General features: G+C 36.9%; 1 protein-coding gene across 1 annotated transcript; it reads right to left on the bottom strand.

The window, feature by feature from the left end:
- Positions 1-1,273: 1,273 nt before the first annotated feature.
- On the bottom strand, positions 1,274-14,528 carry LOC114730213 (proteasome subunit alpha type-5). The gene is made up of 9 exons (XM_028917255.1): positions 14,287-14,528; positions 14,047-14,132; positions 13,636-13,716; positions 12,910-13,023; positions 12,728-12,829; positions 10,119-10,177; positions 2,976-3,078; positions 2,279-2,344; positions 1,274-1,670 (listed from the first exon to the last, which is right to left on the bottom strand). Exons 1-9 carry the CDS (start codon positions 14,297-14,299, stop codon positions 1,578-1,580), a joined length of 717 nt encoding a protein of 238 aa, XP_028773088.1. The 5' UTR covers positions 14,300-14,528; the 3' UTR covers positions 1,274-1,577.
- Positions 14,529-15,112: the final 584 nt, after the last annotated feature.

Raw genomic sequence — 15,112 nt, 5'->3', positions numbered from 1 at the left:
CCTAAACCCTAAACCCTAAACCCTAAACCCTAAACCCTAAACCCTAAACCCTAAACCCTAAACCCTAAACCCTCACCCTGAAGCCTGAACCCTGAAGCCTGAACCCTAAGCCCTAAACCCTAAGCCCTAAGCCCTAAGCCCTAAACCCAAACCTAAGCCCTAAGGCCTAAGCCCAAAGCCCTAAGCCCCAAAAAACCCTAAACCCCAAACGCTAAACCCCAAACCCCCAAACCCCAAACCCCAAACCCTAAGCCCTAAACCCTAATTTCTACTTGTATTCTACGAAATGCCTGCGTGGAACAGCTTATAAATAACTTTTTAATAGTGATTTACAGAATACGAGACAAGTAAATGAGAGAAGTCTTGTCTTGATTTGTATGAAACGTGCTTATAGAGAATTTTCACTATGATCCCAAACAAACTCTAAACCAAATATGCCTTTTTTTTTTCAAAGTATATCTTTATTTAATAATACTGTCAATAAAGAACGGGCTACCCTTGAGGGCTAGCCTGTGAAGGCCTAATGCCTAAAAAAGTCAGCCCTTTTATGTTATTTTTTAAAATGTAAATTCTTTTCAATATTTTGAGATAAAAAAATGAAACAATAAAACTTCTAAAAAATTTTATTCAAATTATAATATTAGTAAATTAAACTAATGATGTATAGAGAAAAACATCAAACAGTAATAAGTTATTATCCAAACTTAAAAAAAACAAATAAATTAAGTAAAGCAAAAGGATAAAAATTAAGTAACAAAAGATTAACAACTTTATTGTTTAATGAGAAATCAAATAAGAGAGAAATTAACAATTATATAATAAAGGATGATGAAAAGTGGAGAATTAATTTAATGTTTAAACAATCTTTAGTAAAATCCAATAAAAAACCAAACCAATTCAAATTTTGAGATCTTGTAAATAACACCAAAGGGGTAGCTAATTATAAATGTGAACGCTTGGGGACATGTTTCATCAAATTGATTTCTTCATTTCTTTTGGGATTAAACCAATTTCTACCGGCCAGCCAAAATAGAAAAATAATGCCTACCTTCCACTAGCATAAAATTTGTCTGGAAGGAAGATAGAGAGATTGTCTAAGGACGGAAGTGAGAATTGGAAGAAGGGCATCGAGGGGAATGCTGTCACAAATGGCGCTTCACGCATTTAGCGAGTATTTACAAGTCAGACAGGAAACCTCCAAGCAGCGAAGGTCGACGAAGTGAAGAATGGTGGCGGTCGACGAAGCGAATCTTAAGAGAGGCGGAGAATCAAGGACCTAAACCAACCTCCTCAAATTCGCAAAGAATATAGCAGCTAACTGCCATTGGCTACATGCAGTTCTCAAACGTCCCATGAGTTGTAACTTTTCCCAAACTCTAAATAGTTTTAAGAGTTTAACTCGATAACATTATGCAAATTCACGAGTAGCATCAAGTAAATTATGCACCTTTAAAACCATAACAAGTCCAAGTAGTTATTGACAAATTATGTACTTTCCACGCAAGACTGATGAAGTAAAGGCACAACGAAGGAGAATCAAAGAAGTTAACGACAGCAGATTTCATGCAGAAGGGCAATCATAGGCGACTAATCACAGCTTCCACCTCCGAGGGAGAATAGAGATGGTACGTCGGAGCCACCTTAGCAATGTCAACGTTATTGGGAGTCACCTGAAATTTTGGGGGGAAAAAATAGAACGGAAACACGTTATTTTCCAGGCACAGTACGGTATGTAGAGAATTTTTTTTTTTTAATGGATCTGAGGATTTTTTTTTTTTTTTAATGGTTTGTCGATGAAAATAAACTAAAATAGCACAATTTTAGGGTATTTTTCTCTGAAAAATTACACAAATTCAAAACTGCATTATTTCATCACCATAAAATATTAAAATGTCCTTCATTTTATGAAGAATCTAATAGTCAAAAAGAAGAAAAAAAAAAACATTTGGGAAGTTGAGGCATCACAAAATGTATTAGAGAGCAATAGCGGGATGCACATAAGGAGACTTGAAATTAACTTCAACAGTATTCAACATTTTTGTTTTAGTATAAACTTCCGCAATATTTTATTACATTTTTAAAGATTCCATGACAGCGTTGTAACTGAGCCTTAGTTTAGGGGAGGTAAAACTCATCCCCACTCTCAGAACATCCCAGAAGACAGTTTTGAAAGAAATGATGGGAGCAGAAAATCATTATAATCATGGTACCAGAAGCCAGGAAGAGGATGAGAAATTAGCACAATAAATAAAATATTTAGCATTAAATTTATCCTTACCTTCTCTTCCATAACTTGCTTGAGAATGGATAGAGCGATGGTCTCAGCTTCTTGAAGAGTTAGGTCCTGCAAAACAAGTATGTCATGGACACCCAATTTTCATGCCATATGGATACCTCTGGAAAGAGAATCTGCCAATTCAGCATATGCAAAGTGATATACAAAGAGGAATGGATACTTTATTTTGATATCAAAACATTTATCTGATTTTAACATTGCATAGACCACAAAATAGCTAGTAGATTAACGGAACCAAAGATAAATGGAAGTCGCTTGATTCAAGGTACATACTAGTAAGTCATACACATAAAATGTTGCATACTTGTTTTAAAAGTATAGATGAAAGGATAACAATATGCTATTTTAGTACCTACAATGAAAGGAATATGCTTAATTTCTAAAGAATGAGATGAAATAATGGTAGAGATGTGTCGGAATTTAATCTTTTGGGGTACCAGACGAAAATATTTATGGTTTTACCTGTAGGTTCAATCATAGAAATGCCACAAGTACAAATTTTAATACACGTTTACTCCTCTATCGCCATTAAGCTACTTATAAGCATTTTGTCCCCACATCCATTTATTATCAATTTTCTACTCCTCTTTACACTTAGTATCATCTCTCGCAATCACATTTTATTGTTACAGACAGTAATAATACATGAAGAAACAGCCCATCGTCAGACCATGCATACCTTGTTGTATTGTTCTTGCAGAGAACTGTCTGCTCCTTCTGAGCCTGAACCAATAGCTTTAGCATTGCATTGCCAAAATGTTCCTGACGGATCAGTATAATATCTGCAAATCAGAAGCGAGAGTCAGCTAAAGATCCACAAAATGAAACGACTTCAGAAAGGAAATGGTATCAACAAGACCAGCAACAACAAAATAATTTCCCTTAGAGCATGTAAACATATTGGAGTATTTCCCCGTTAACGTAAATAGTATAGAATCAGATATTATTCTTAGGATATCATTACGATATTATAAGTCATTAAGACTGAGGTTCCTCTCCCTTGTATAAATGTACCCCTTCTAACGTTGAATAATACAAGAAATTCATTCCAGTTTTCCTCTAAACTGAATAGAGGATAAAGGAATGGATCCTGCAAAATGAAAAAGTCAAACGAATAACAAGCAGCATTATTTGATATACGCATGTCCATAACAATTATATAGATTGGGCCTCCATATAGACCAGGATTATCCTCAGGAAAGTAAAGGAACAATTGTGCAAGATACTGCTAATACCATCAGTTATGAGACGAATTACTTTTAGTATTTTTCTTCCTCTTAATTCCAAATCTATAGCATTCTAGTAAAAAGCTTGCATCAGATTCTAAGAACAAACTCAAGCCTTCCATGAAAGGCCAGAAAGCCCACGCCAAAATATTCCTGCAGCAGCATGGTTCCTTTTTTTTTTTTTTTTAATTCTGTCAGCCCTTGTAAATATTATTCAACAGTTTTTATTTTTTATTATTTTTATAAAGTGGGGGACAGCGTACACTAATTATTTTCTATTCCCAAAATCACGTTTTTAAATCTATTCCTTTCTAATCGATGTGCCAAATGGGCTATTGAAAACACATTTCTACAAGTCTCCAAGGATTTACAACATTCCATAGGGACAACGGGAGGTAATTCCTTATGAATCCACTCAACTGGCAATAAATGATTACTGATAACTAGATTCGGTTACCACATGCCAAATAAGGGATTTAACTGGTAGGATGCCCACCTTATTACCTATAGTAGGAGAAAGAAAGACCTAGTAGGATGCAACCTATCACTTTGAATCAAGGGAAAATATTTTTCCCATAGAATCATCGGTAATAATCTAAAGTATGGTTTTATGAAGAAGATAGGCAATGAATATTTTATGAAATTCAAGCGATTCTCCAATTCTTCGCTTGTGTATGAAGTTAGATTCTGACTTGTTCCAATAAATAATTCACCTACTGTTATTCCCATTACCCTAATTCTATCATTAACCCTGAAGACCTTTGCATTTATGATGGATCAGCAAAGCTATAACAATTGCGGCAATGAAATAAAGAAAAATCTGAAAGAATAAAGAAGGGCAGGAACAAGAGGTAGGAGGGCGCAGTTTAAAAAGTAGTTGACAGGAGCATATAAAGAGGAAGGCTGCGAAAGAAGGGAGTAGGAAGAATTTTGACAAGCTTTTGTTGGAAAGCCAACCTCTTGATAGTTGGCAAACCAGTGTTCTATTATTAAAGAACCTACTCTCGTATTTTTTGTGCCTGTAGTGTGTATTGTGAACTAAGGTGTGCGTCCTTTTTCTTGTGAGATTCAAGGGGAGTGACTTATTTTGGCTGCATACTAAGCTCTTTTCCAGAAAAAATTCTGATAGGACCCCTGAAAGATTTAGGTGGAGTTATTCTAGGAGGCAGAAACAGGGTCGAGAAGAGTAGGTGACTCAGAATTTAGTTGTTGCTGATTATTTGTGATTTTTATTTCTTTTTGTTCATTGTTCCTATTTTCTTGGTTGGTTAGTTGCAGAATAAGGGGAGTACGCCCACTCAAACTTAGGAGCAATCATTTGAATTCTTAAACTACTTTCTTGATTTTTCTCTCCGTAAACATTATAAATTGGCATCATGCCCCCAGAATAAAGCATCACATAATTCAAAGAGTATTACTTTGTGTGGGAGATTCTCCTAGGTCTATTGAGATCCTTACCTTACTTGTTAGTAGCAGAATTCTATCCTTCTTTCTGCTTTTATTTTCTTTGTCCTTGTTAGCTGATTTGGTCTCTACCATTTTTGGCATCAGAGCCATGGCTGAAACTAGATCATCACACAATCCGCCTCAACCTGAAAATCCGTTCACAGGGGAAAATGACCCATTGGTTACTATTGCTAAAAGACTTCAAACACTAGAGATACAGGCAGACAAAGTGGCAGGCTTAGAGGCTGCCTCTAAGTGGAGTAGAAGACAGGGAACGCGCTCACACTAGGAGGCTGATAGCAAAGATGACCCTGAATACTCATTTAGATGTCGCATGCTGTATATTGAATTTTCGAAATTCAGTGGAGGTGACCCTAAAGGATGGATTCTGAAAGCTAAGAAGTACTTCAAGTACTATGATACACCAAAAGATTTGAAGGTCGATATGGCATCCATGTATCTCAAAAGGGATGCTCTAGACCTCTTCTTGTGGATTAATGGCGAATCTACGATGCTATATTGGGATGAATTGGTCAAAGCTCTTCAAGAATCATACAATCCTCCAAAATACCAAAACCACGATGACTACCTATGTAGCATTCGCTAGACCGGTACTATTACTGACTATCGTGCGGAGTTCGCTCGTCATTCAACCCACGTCAAGAACTAGCCACAACACTACTTGATCAAAGTATTTATCAATGGCTTGAAAGAAGAACTAAAAACCGATGTCAGGCTGCATAAGCCACGCACAGTGTTTAGGGTTACCAGTTTGGCCCAAGAATTTGAAAACAAACTAAAAGTTGCACCTAGGCTTAGGCCCACTCACTACTTGGGTCCAAATCGACAAAGCCCATCAAATTCCCAGAACATAAGGGACACTAAATCACTTCAAATGAGCAGAGCATCTAGGGGTTCAACCTCAGGTACCAAACCAGTTCCTTCGGCCATGTCTTCTGAAATTCAGCAACGTCGTGAGAAGGGCTTATGTTTCCGATGTAGCAAACCATTCAGACTAGGTCATCGCTGTGTTGGAACATTTTTGCTCATGGAAATAGCAGAGGAGGGAGAAGAGGTGATGCCTCCCTTAATTGAACTAGAGGCAAAAATCGAGATTGCAGAAGCAAAGATTTCGTTCAATGCCATTTTGGGAAGATCTTCGGCTTCCACCATGCGTCTACAGGGGTCTTTAAGGGGCCAAAAGGTACTTATATTGGTTGATAGTAGGTCCACACATAATTTTGTGTCCAAGGCAGTAGTGACCGAATTAAAACTTCAAGTCCAGCAAGTTCAACCATTTGGGGTTCAAATCAGAAATGACAATACCATTAGATGCAATCAAGTATGTTCTGCTTTGGAGGTAATCTCATATTTAATCATTAAGCAAGACTTCTTCCCTTTCTCGCTGAGGGGAACTAATTTTGTCTTGGGAATCAAGTAGTTAGCTTCTTTGAACAAAATTAAAGCTAACTGGAATGAGATGTTTATGATCTTCTGGGTCAACGAGAAGAAATACAAGGGATATTCATTAATCCCAAAGCTGATGTGCAGTTGCCAAGCCTAGTAGTAGCCCAAGTCACATTTCATTTAATGTGAGTTCGAGACATTAAATGTCAACTCTATTTGCAGTGAATTTCCAAACTTTTTGGTGAACCCTCTGCTTTACCTCTCCATAACCTTGAAAACGGATGCAACCCCCCCAAGCCTGAGACCTTACGGATATCCTCATTCCTAAAAAAATGAAATTGAGGCACAAGTTGCAGAATTATTAAGACAGGGTTTTATTAGACCCAACTCCAATCCCTTTGCCAACCCTATTTTATTAGTAAGCAAGGAAGATGGTCCAAGACGACTCTATATTGATGAGTTATTAGATGAATTACATGGGGCTACCTATTTTTCAAAAATTGATATACAGTCTGGTTACCATCAAATACTTGTACTACCCTCTAACATTCACAAGACTGCTTTCAAAACTCATTCAGGGCATTATGAATTTGTAGTAATGCCCTTCATTCTTACTAATGCACCTACAACCTTTCAATCAGTTATGAATGACTTATTCAGGCCTTATTTAAGGAAGTTTTTGTTAGTCTTTTTTGACGACATCCTAGTGTATAGTTCCTCTGCTCACCAACACTTAGACCACCTCCAGCTTGTTTTGCAGACTTTACAGGAACATTCTTTCTATGCAAATGCTAAGAAATGCTCCCTGGGTCAAACAAAGATTGACTATCTAGGCCATATTGTTACAAAAAATAGAGTAGAGGTAGTTCCAAAAAAGATTGCAGCAATTATAAACTAGCAGCCCCCTACAAACGTTAAGGAGCTACGAGGTTTTTTTGGGGCTTATAGGTTATTACCAGCATTTAACTACCAAGAAGGACACCTTCTCATGGACAGAACAAGCCCAATCTGCATTTAACTACTGTATCAATCCTAAAGCTGCCTGATTTTAATCTCCCTTTTACTGTTGAATATGATGCATCCATGGAAGGGATAGGGGCAGTCCTCATACAAGAAGGGCATCCGATAACCTATTTAAGTAAAGGGTTCTCTCTTTCAAACTGGTTTAAATCAGCCTATGATTGGGAGTCATTGGCATTAGTACTTGCCATTCAAAAATGGAAGCACTACCCCCGAGACCCCATTTCACTGTACAAACAAATCATTATAGCTTAAAACACTTACTAGACCAGAAGATTGTGACCAACTCACAGTAGCAGCTGCTCATAAAGTTACAGCCCTTCAATTCTTCCATCATGTATAAATCTGGAAAGAGTAATGCAGTAGCTGATTCTCTCTCTAGAAGACCTCAACAAACTCATTTCTTCTAGTTAGTAGTTCTAATGGTAGATGATCTTGCACGTCTTCCTCAAGCTTTACTAGAGGATCCAGACACCAAGGCCATAATTGACAATTTGCAGCAAAATCCGAATCCAACTTTTGACTACAGTGTGGCGAGTGGTCGGTTATACTACAAATCAAGGCCGGTAATACCTAACCAAGCTGAACTTCATAATAAATTAATGGAGGAAGTACATGCTACACCTACTAGTGGTCATGGGGGCTATCTCAAAACATTGAAGAGGTTAAGTGCTCACCTACGTTGGAAGGGATGAAACAGGATGTCAAGCACTTTATTAAGAGGTGCACTAGCTGCCAGCAAAACAAATATCAAACTTTGGCACCTGCAGGACTCCTCCAACCACTTCCTATCCCAAAACAGATTTGGGAAAACATCTCCCTCAATTTCATTACCGACCTCCCACAATCTAAGGGCTATAATGTGATATTGGTAGTAGTGGACAGATTAAGCAAATATGCTCACTTCATGGATTTGACACACCCCCACACTGCTAAAACTGTGGCTCACATATTCTGTAAAGAAATAGTACGCCTCCATGGGATGCCTCACTCCATAGTCTCTGATCGAGATTCTCTTTTTCTAAGCATGTTCTGGCAAGAGTTATTCCATTTAAGCCAAACCCCCTTGAATATGAGCATAACATACCACCCCTAATCTGATGGTCAAACAGAAGTAGTAAACCATTGCTTAGAAACTTACTTAAGGTGCTTTGCTCATGAACAACCAAAGAAATATAGTGATTTCTTATGCTAGGCTGAATACTCTTTCAACACAAGTTACCACGTAGCTGCAAAAAACACCCCATTCAAACCGGTGTATGGACGGGATCCCCCACCCTTAGTTCCTTACATCAAGGGAGAAATAGCAATGGCAAACCTGGAAGAACAGCTAGAACTCTAGGATGACATGCTTAAGGTCTTGCATGATAATTTGCTGAAAGCACAGAACCACATCCACATGAAGGGACAAGCTGATCGCCACCACCGAGATCTACAATTTACACCAGGAGATGTAGTATGGTTGCGACTGCAGCCATACCGCCAAAAATCATTAGCAAGGCGGAGGTTTGAAAAGCTATCACCCAGATTTTTTGGCCCTATAAAGTTCTACATTGCATTGGGAAAGTGGCATATGAATTAGAGCTACCACCGATTGCTAAAATTCATCCCATATTCCACGTGTCCTTATGAAGACTTGCTTTTGGATAGGATCTACCACCAATTCCAGCAATGCTACCCTTATCGTCGGACATGGAATTACAACTTACTCCCTCACACGTGCTGCAACATCGCTGGACAACCAGTAAGAGTCTAGAATTATTGGTGCAATGGACTGATAAACCAATCGAAGAAGCAACTTGGGAAGACTATGACTTGCTAGCTGCACAATTTCCTCAATTTCGACTTGAGGACAAGTCGTTTTTTCAAGGGGGAGGTAATGATAGGACCCCTAAAAGATTTAGGTTGACTTATTCTAGGAGGCAAAAAGGGGTCGAGAAGATTAGGGGATTCAGAATTTAGTTGTTGTTGGTTATTTGTGATTTTTAGTTCTTTTTGTTCATTGTTCCTATTTTCTTGGTTGGTTAGCTACGGAATAAGTGGGATATGCCCCCTCAAACTTAGGAGCAGTCATTTGAATTCTTAAACTACTTTCCTAATTTTTCTCTCTGTAAACATTATAAATTGGCATCATGCCCCCAGAATAAAGCATCGCATAATTCAAAAAGCATTACTTTCTATGGCAGATTCTCCTAGGTCTATTCACAAGTAAGTGTGAGATCCTTACCTTACTTGTCAGTAGAAGAATTCTATCCTTCTTTGTGCTTTTATTTTCTATCTTTGTTAGGTGATTCGATTTCTACGATATTTCCACATTAATATCAGCACTCAATTACTTTGCCATACATTATGTAATGCATGTATTCTGTTGACAAGAGGTTCCAAACACAAATCTTCACCTAACCTCCAGCAAACAAATAGATAGAATACACCCTATTGTACCCAGTGAGAGACGATGTGCCAAACCAAGGGAAAAGGAAAAACAAGGAATAGATAATGTTTAAGAGAACAAAAGCATGTAATTGAAGGACCTTATAGGCATAGAGTTTGTACTAAAGGGATATACAAATAAATATTCTTCACAAATTCACAAATCCATGCACAGACATGTATAAATTGCATTCTACCACTATTAAAATGAAATAAACAATCAGTGATAGCCATAATATTGTAGTACACGTCACAAGTAGCCATTGCACAGTAAAATAAAGACGTGTACTCACAAACTAGGTCCGTTCTCATCATGCCCCGCAATGAGGAGAGACACTCCAAAGGGTCGTGACTGTCAAGATGAAGAAAAAATAAAGATCACACATTAAAATGCATACTTGGCAGATTTGGAAAGTAAAACAAAAGCTAAAATGCTGGAGCAACCAAATAAAAATAAGGATATTTTCCAAGAGCAAGGCAGGCATTAATGGCCACCATGAAGATGAAATACCAGAGCAAGCATAAGAAAAAGGGTAAGAGATGTCAAAGAGAGAAGGAGAGCTAATAGAACTTTTACTAATGAATCTATTAACGTTACCAAACGCTAACTAGTAAAGACCTATATTAAATTCCAGATACATTTTAAAACATAGGATAAAATTCAAGATAGAAGGAAGATCCTAACCAAATAGTAAAATCAAAAGAAAATAAGAGAAAATATATCAAAGATAACTTATTCAAACTCTAACTTACTCTGAATTTTAGAATCTCATTTTTTATATTTATCCATAATTCCTAATTTACAAATAATGAATACTTTTTTTCAATCTCTTTCCAGAATCTATTGTTCTCTCCAACATGAGAGAACTTGATCTCAAGTTCTGAAGTAAGAAAGTAGTAGAATAATCCATCATGTGACCTCAAGTAGGTTATAGACAAAACTTCCAAGACATGAGAGCCCTGATTACTTCAAAGTTTCCAATAAATTTGAAATAATAAACCCAATTAGATTGGATGGATGTTGCAATTAAATTTGAATGAAATATTCTACCAGTTTAACTTCAAATTACTGCCCAAAATTAGCATGAACTTCATTCTCTAAAAATGTATGACGTGTATAGGCATACATCATCAAAACTTAAGTGATAATATGTTCAAAAAATTTATGGAAACTTAAGCAATATGAGATGCCTCAGTCCCACATTTGAGTATTATAAGATGCTCAATGAGTTATTTAAAACTAAGAGGGCAGGCTCTCCCACCTCAATAGTGAGGTTTTAGGAGAGGATTCCCTATCCAAAATGAATTATTAGTTGGTGGCAACGATGGTGAATAACAATGCCCCATTGCCCTTGATTGGCAAGGAAGTCAAGTGCTAAGATGTCAACTCTCCAAAGACGAGGTGCATTAGTCCTATAGTGAATAGAAACTCTATTCCTATTTATAAGTCACTTATAACCCAAGTCTGCAAAACAAGAATGCATTGAATTTATAATATTGTTTCACATTTGACCTCATTAAAGAAAGGATATTAAAAATATTTTTATATTTTATCTCACATATTTCCTTTATCTTTTTCTGCATTTATTAAGTCAACAAAGATACAACAACAACAACAACAACAACAAGCCTTATCCCACTAGGTGGGTCGGCTACATGAATCACACGACACCATTGTGCTTTGTCAACAACCCAGTCCTTAAATATGTTGTTGATTAGGAGATCTCGTTCAATGACCTTATTGATCGTTCTTCTCGGTCTTTTTATGGGACTCCATAATGTCTGATCTACCCTCCTCACCTGATCTACCAAAGAAGGCCATTGGAGGCCCTGATGAGGAGGGTAGATTAGATATTATGGAGTCCCATAAAAAGGGATAGAGGAAGACTTATATTTAGGAAAACTTTTTCTCTGCAGGTGACTTATAAATAGGAATATAGTATGAGAAACTCAATAGGAAATTTAGGTGCGCTAGTTCACCAATCTCAATAGCTATGTTTTGGGAGGGTTGCCCATCCTACTTAAGTGCCACCCACCACCAATTAATATTTATCGATTTACAGTTCAGAAATTATCCCTAGGATATTTGGAAGAAGAATTAAAGCCAAAGAATACGAAGTTATCTTCCAATGATTTGATAATAACAGTAGTTAAAAGCACTTCAACTCCACATGAATTCTTCCATTCCATTGTTCTTCTCCAAAGTTAAAATATTCCAATCCCTTGAGTACATCTATTTATATGACTCTTCCGGGTGTCATTCCTAATTTTCCCTTATCTTAGATAAATCCTTGAACTTAAGCTATCTAACCCTTGCACAGCATGCATTTGCAGCTTTACTTGTTTACAATCCTTTCCACAGTAACTTGAATCTCATGACTGTACATGACTGAAGATTAAGGATGTTTTCTGAAACTACTTCAAACTTCAATCATTACATTTGATCCTCAAAAATTTATGTAAACACAATTTTTCTGCAAGAATATGATGAATAAAAGCAGCTCCAATCTTTAACAAGTACAAATAATTCTTACCCAATTACCCTCATCTTTACTACATTTTTTCCACATGGAATCTCTAAGCAGTCCAACATCATGTCTCAAAGATACAACATCACAAACAGACAAGGCACTAGTACACCGAACTTTAAGCTAATCCTTCAATTACACAAGAGACGCATTCCCCATCATCCAACCAATTTATATCGGCTAGTTAAGTTCAAGAAAATGAATATATGGACCACTGATACTGAATGTGCATAAGAGATACTTATTGCAGCATATATGCAAGTCACAAAGCCACATAGCAACAACTGGTTATAAATTGTTGGGCCCATATTATGCATACCATGTAACATCAAATGAAAAGCATCATATCTAGAGAAAGCTAAGTAGTTCTTTACCATTGATTCTTCATCACCTTCGCCAAACCGCAAGGCTAGATCACATAGAGCTTGGGTTGTAGACTCTACAGTCATTGGCTCCCCATAAGAGAACCTATGATTCTGTAAACAATAACATGATACATATAAATAACTAAATAATCAACTAACAATTAAAAGAAAACAAGGAACACTAACAAAACCTGAGTTTCAACTCGCGCATGCTCAACAAGTGTTCGAGCATCAGCAATTAGTCCACTCATTGCACAACCTATGTGCTGATCAATTTCCATGATCTTCTCAACACTGCTTGGCTCCTGAAAGAGAAGTTCAAAAAAAAAAAAAAAATTGAAGGAAGTTGCACAAATACAAAGATATCACTGCCCAAAGAAAATGTGGCTTGAACTGAGTGGATATCATTAGAATTACATAACAACATTTTGAGATCTTCCCCTAATAACTTAGACAGTAATCACATTTCTTAGACCAAAGAGAACAACCATATAACTGTAGGTTAAGTTAGAATATTAGATATTACGCTCATTTCTATTAGAACCTAAAGATAATAACATCTTTCACACAATTAAAAATAGGTGAAAGAAAACCAACGTTAGAAATATTAAATGTCATGGTACAAACACAATTTGGCTAATGCATATTATTATTAATATCACAATAGAGCCAGAAGTAAAATAATCTTCAAAACAATTTATTTTAGCAAAATAAATTATGATACAAACACAAAACCAACAGCATGACTCCGAGAGTGCAATATTCATCAAGTTCATCTGCCTTAAAATTCAGCACACAATTTTCTTACGTATATACTACTCATCACCTGCTCCAATATCAGAGCTACCATTGCGTTTCATAAAAATGTTTTTAGCTAATGATGCTGTACAACAATGCAATTTGGTAAATAAACACACCAACAGAGGTGAAGTGATACGCTTTTCAACTGCAAGGACAACACCTTCTTTTGTCTTCAACCCAATTGCAGTTGATCCCAGCTGCAGCCAACAAAAGCCAATTCTAATTTACAATTAATGTATATTATTATGCCAGCACAAAATCAGAAGAAGTAATAGATCGCTCACGCCCAATTAGCTGTATCAGTTCAAAAAATAAATAAATAAATAAATAGCATATGGGAAGCATGAAATAAGGCAAGCTTCCCCTGGCTCCATTATTAGCAAACAAATTCCAAATTATGAATATACATATAGACACACACACACACATAAAAAAACTGAGAGATTGATCATATAGAAATAACATGTCCTAACCATGGAAATAAACAATAAAAAGGAAATGAGAGATCACTGAGAAGAGCACTATACCTTGATGGCCTCAATAGCATATTCAACCTGAAATAGCCGGCCTTCAGGAGGAGAGAACGTATTAACTCCACGGTCATACTCAGTCCTTTCTCACATCCAAACAGAGTAAACAAAAGATTCAGATGGTTCCAGAAGAACCTTCATATCAACTTGTAAATACAGGGCTGAAGAAAACAACCGAGAGTGTGTGCGCGCGCGGCACGAGCATATTGCGTTAAAGAGAGGGAAAATGGGCTTCACTTGTTAGAAACATCTTCGTCCTGGTTTGATTAAGATCACTAAATGACAGAGGAAAGGGAGGAGATTAGGACAAAGATAAAGAATTAAAGAAAGGACATAACAGAATAGCAGCATTTGATTCTTGCGAAATCACTTTATGTTTTGCATTTTTTTTTCCTGTGTTTTGCTTGGCACCCATTGATAATTATCTAATAGCATAGAAATTTGAAGGGTAGGCCCAAAATAAAAAGGGGGGGGATCATTCCATCAAACCAACATTATCTTGGATTCGATCTTTGGAGTGGTGTATATGAAAAAATACTGTTGAGTGTTGGTCCAAGTAAGAAGGGGTTTGGGCACCTTAAACATCATGTCATGGATTCGATCCTTGGAGCAGTATGTATCAAAAAAACACTGTTGGGAGGGATCCCCACTACAGCGTCTGACAGTACTTTGAGAGAAACAAACTAACAATTCGGGTGGGGAGGATCTCTTGGCAACCAAAAAAAAAAAAAGAGAGAAACAAACTAAACCAAACCGGCATTAAGTTAGATCAAGTTTTTAAACTAGGAAAAATGACACTGAGGGTCCCATAGAATACAATACTACAAAAAGGTCTCAGGAAATTTGTAATAAATTAGAAGTCCCAAAGGGACTTGAGTGCAATTTGGTGAACTGTGAAAGACGACGCCTCTACCTTAGTGAGATGCATTCACAATAACTAAGAGTTGCCCTGTTTTTTCAATTCTTTTGCCATCATTTGTCTAAGTTCAAAGTGGCTTTTTTTTCCCATTGTTTTCTTCTTTGGCCTCATGTGATTGCTCGCCCTTCTTCATTGTCTATTCTT

The sequence above is a fragment of the Neltuma alba genome, unplaced genomic scaffold (assembly GCF_004799145.2).
Source record: "Neltuma alba isolate B1F8T4 unplaced genomic scaffold, ASM479914v2 tig00012718_pilon, whole genome shotgun sequence".
In the NCBI taxonomy this organism is placed as follows: Eukaryota; Viridiplantae; Streptophyta; class Magnoliopsida; order Fabales; family Fabaceae; genus Neltuma; species Neltuma alba.
Note: the sequence above shows the minus strand (reverse complement) of the source record. Positions and strands in the feature narration are given on the sequence as shown.

Coding starts and splice junctions, on each gene's coding strand:
- LOC114730213 (XM_028917255.1), bottom strand. Junction 13,024..13,635: donor GTATCACTTCACCTCTGTTG/GTGTGTTTATTT, acceptor CTTCTCTTTCAG/GAGCCAAGCAGTGTTGAGAA. Junction 12,830..12,909: donor ATGCGCGAGTTGAAACTCAG/GTTTTGTTAGTG, acceptor TATTGTTTACAG/AATCATAGGTTCTCTTATGG.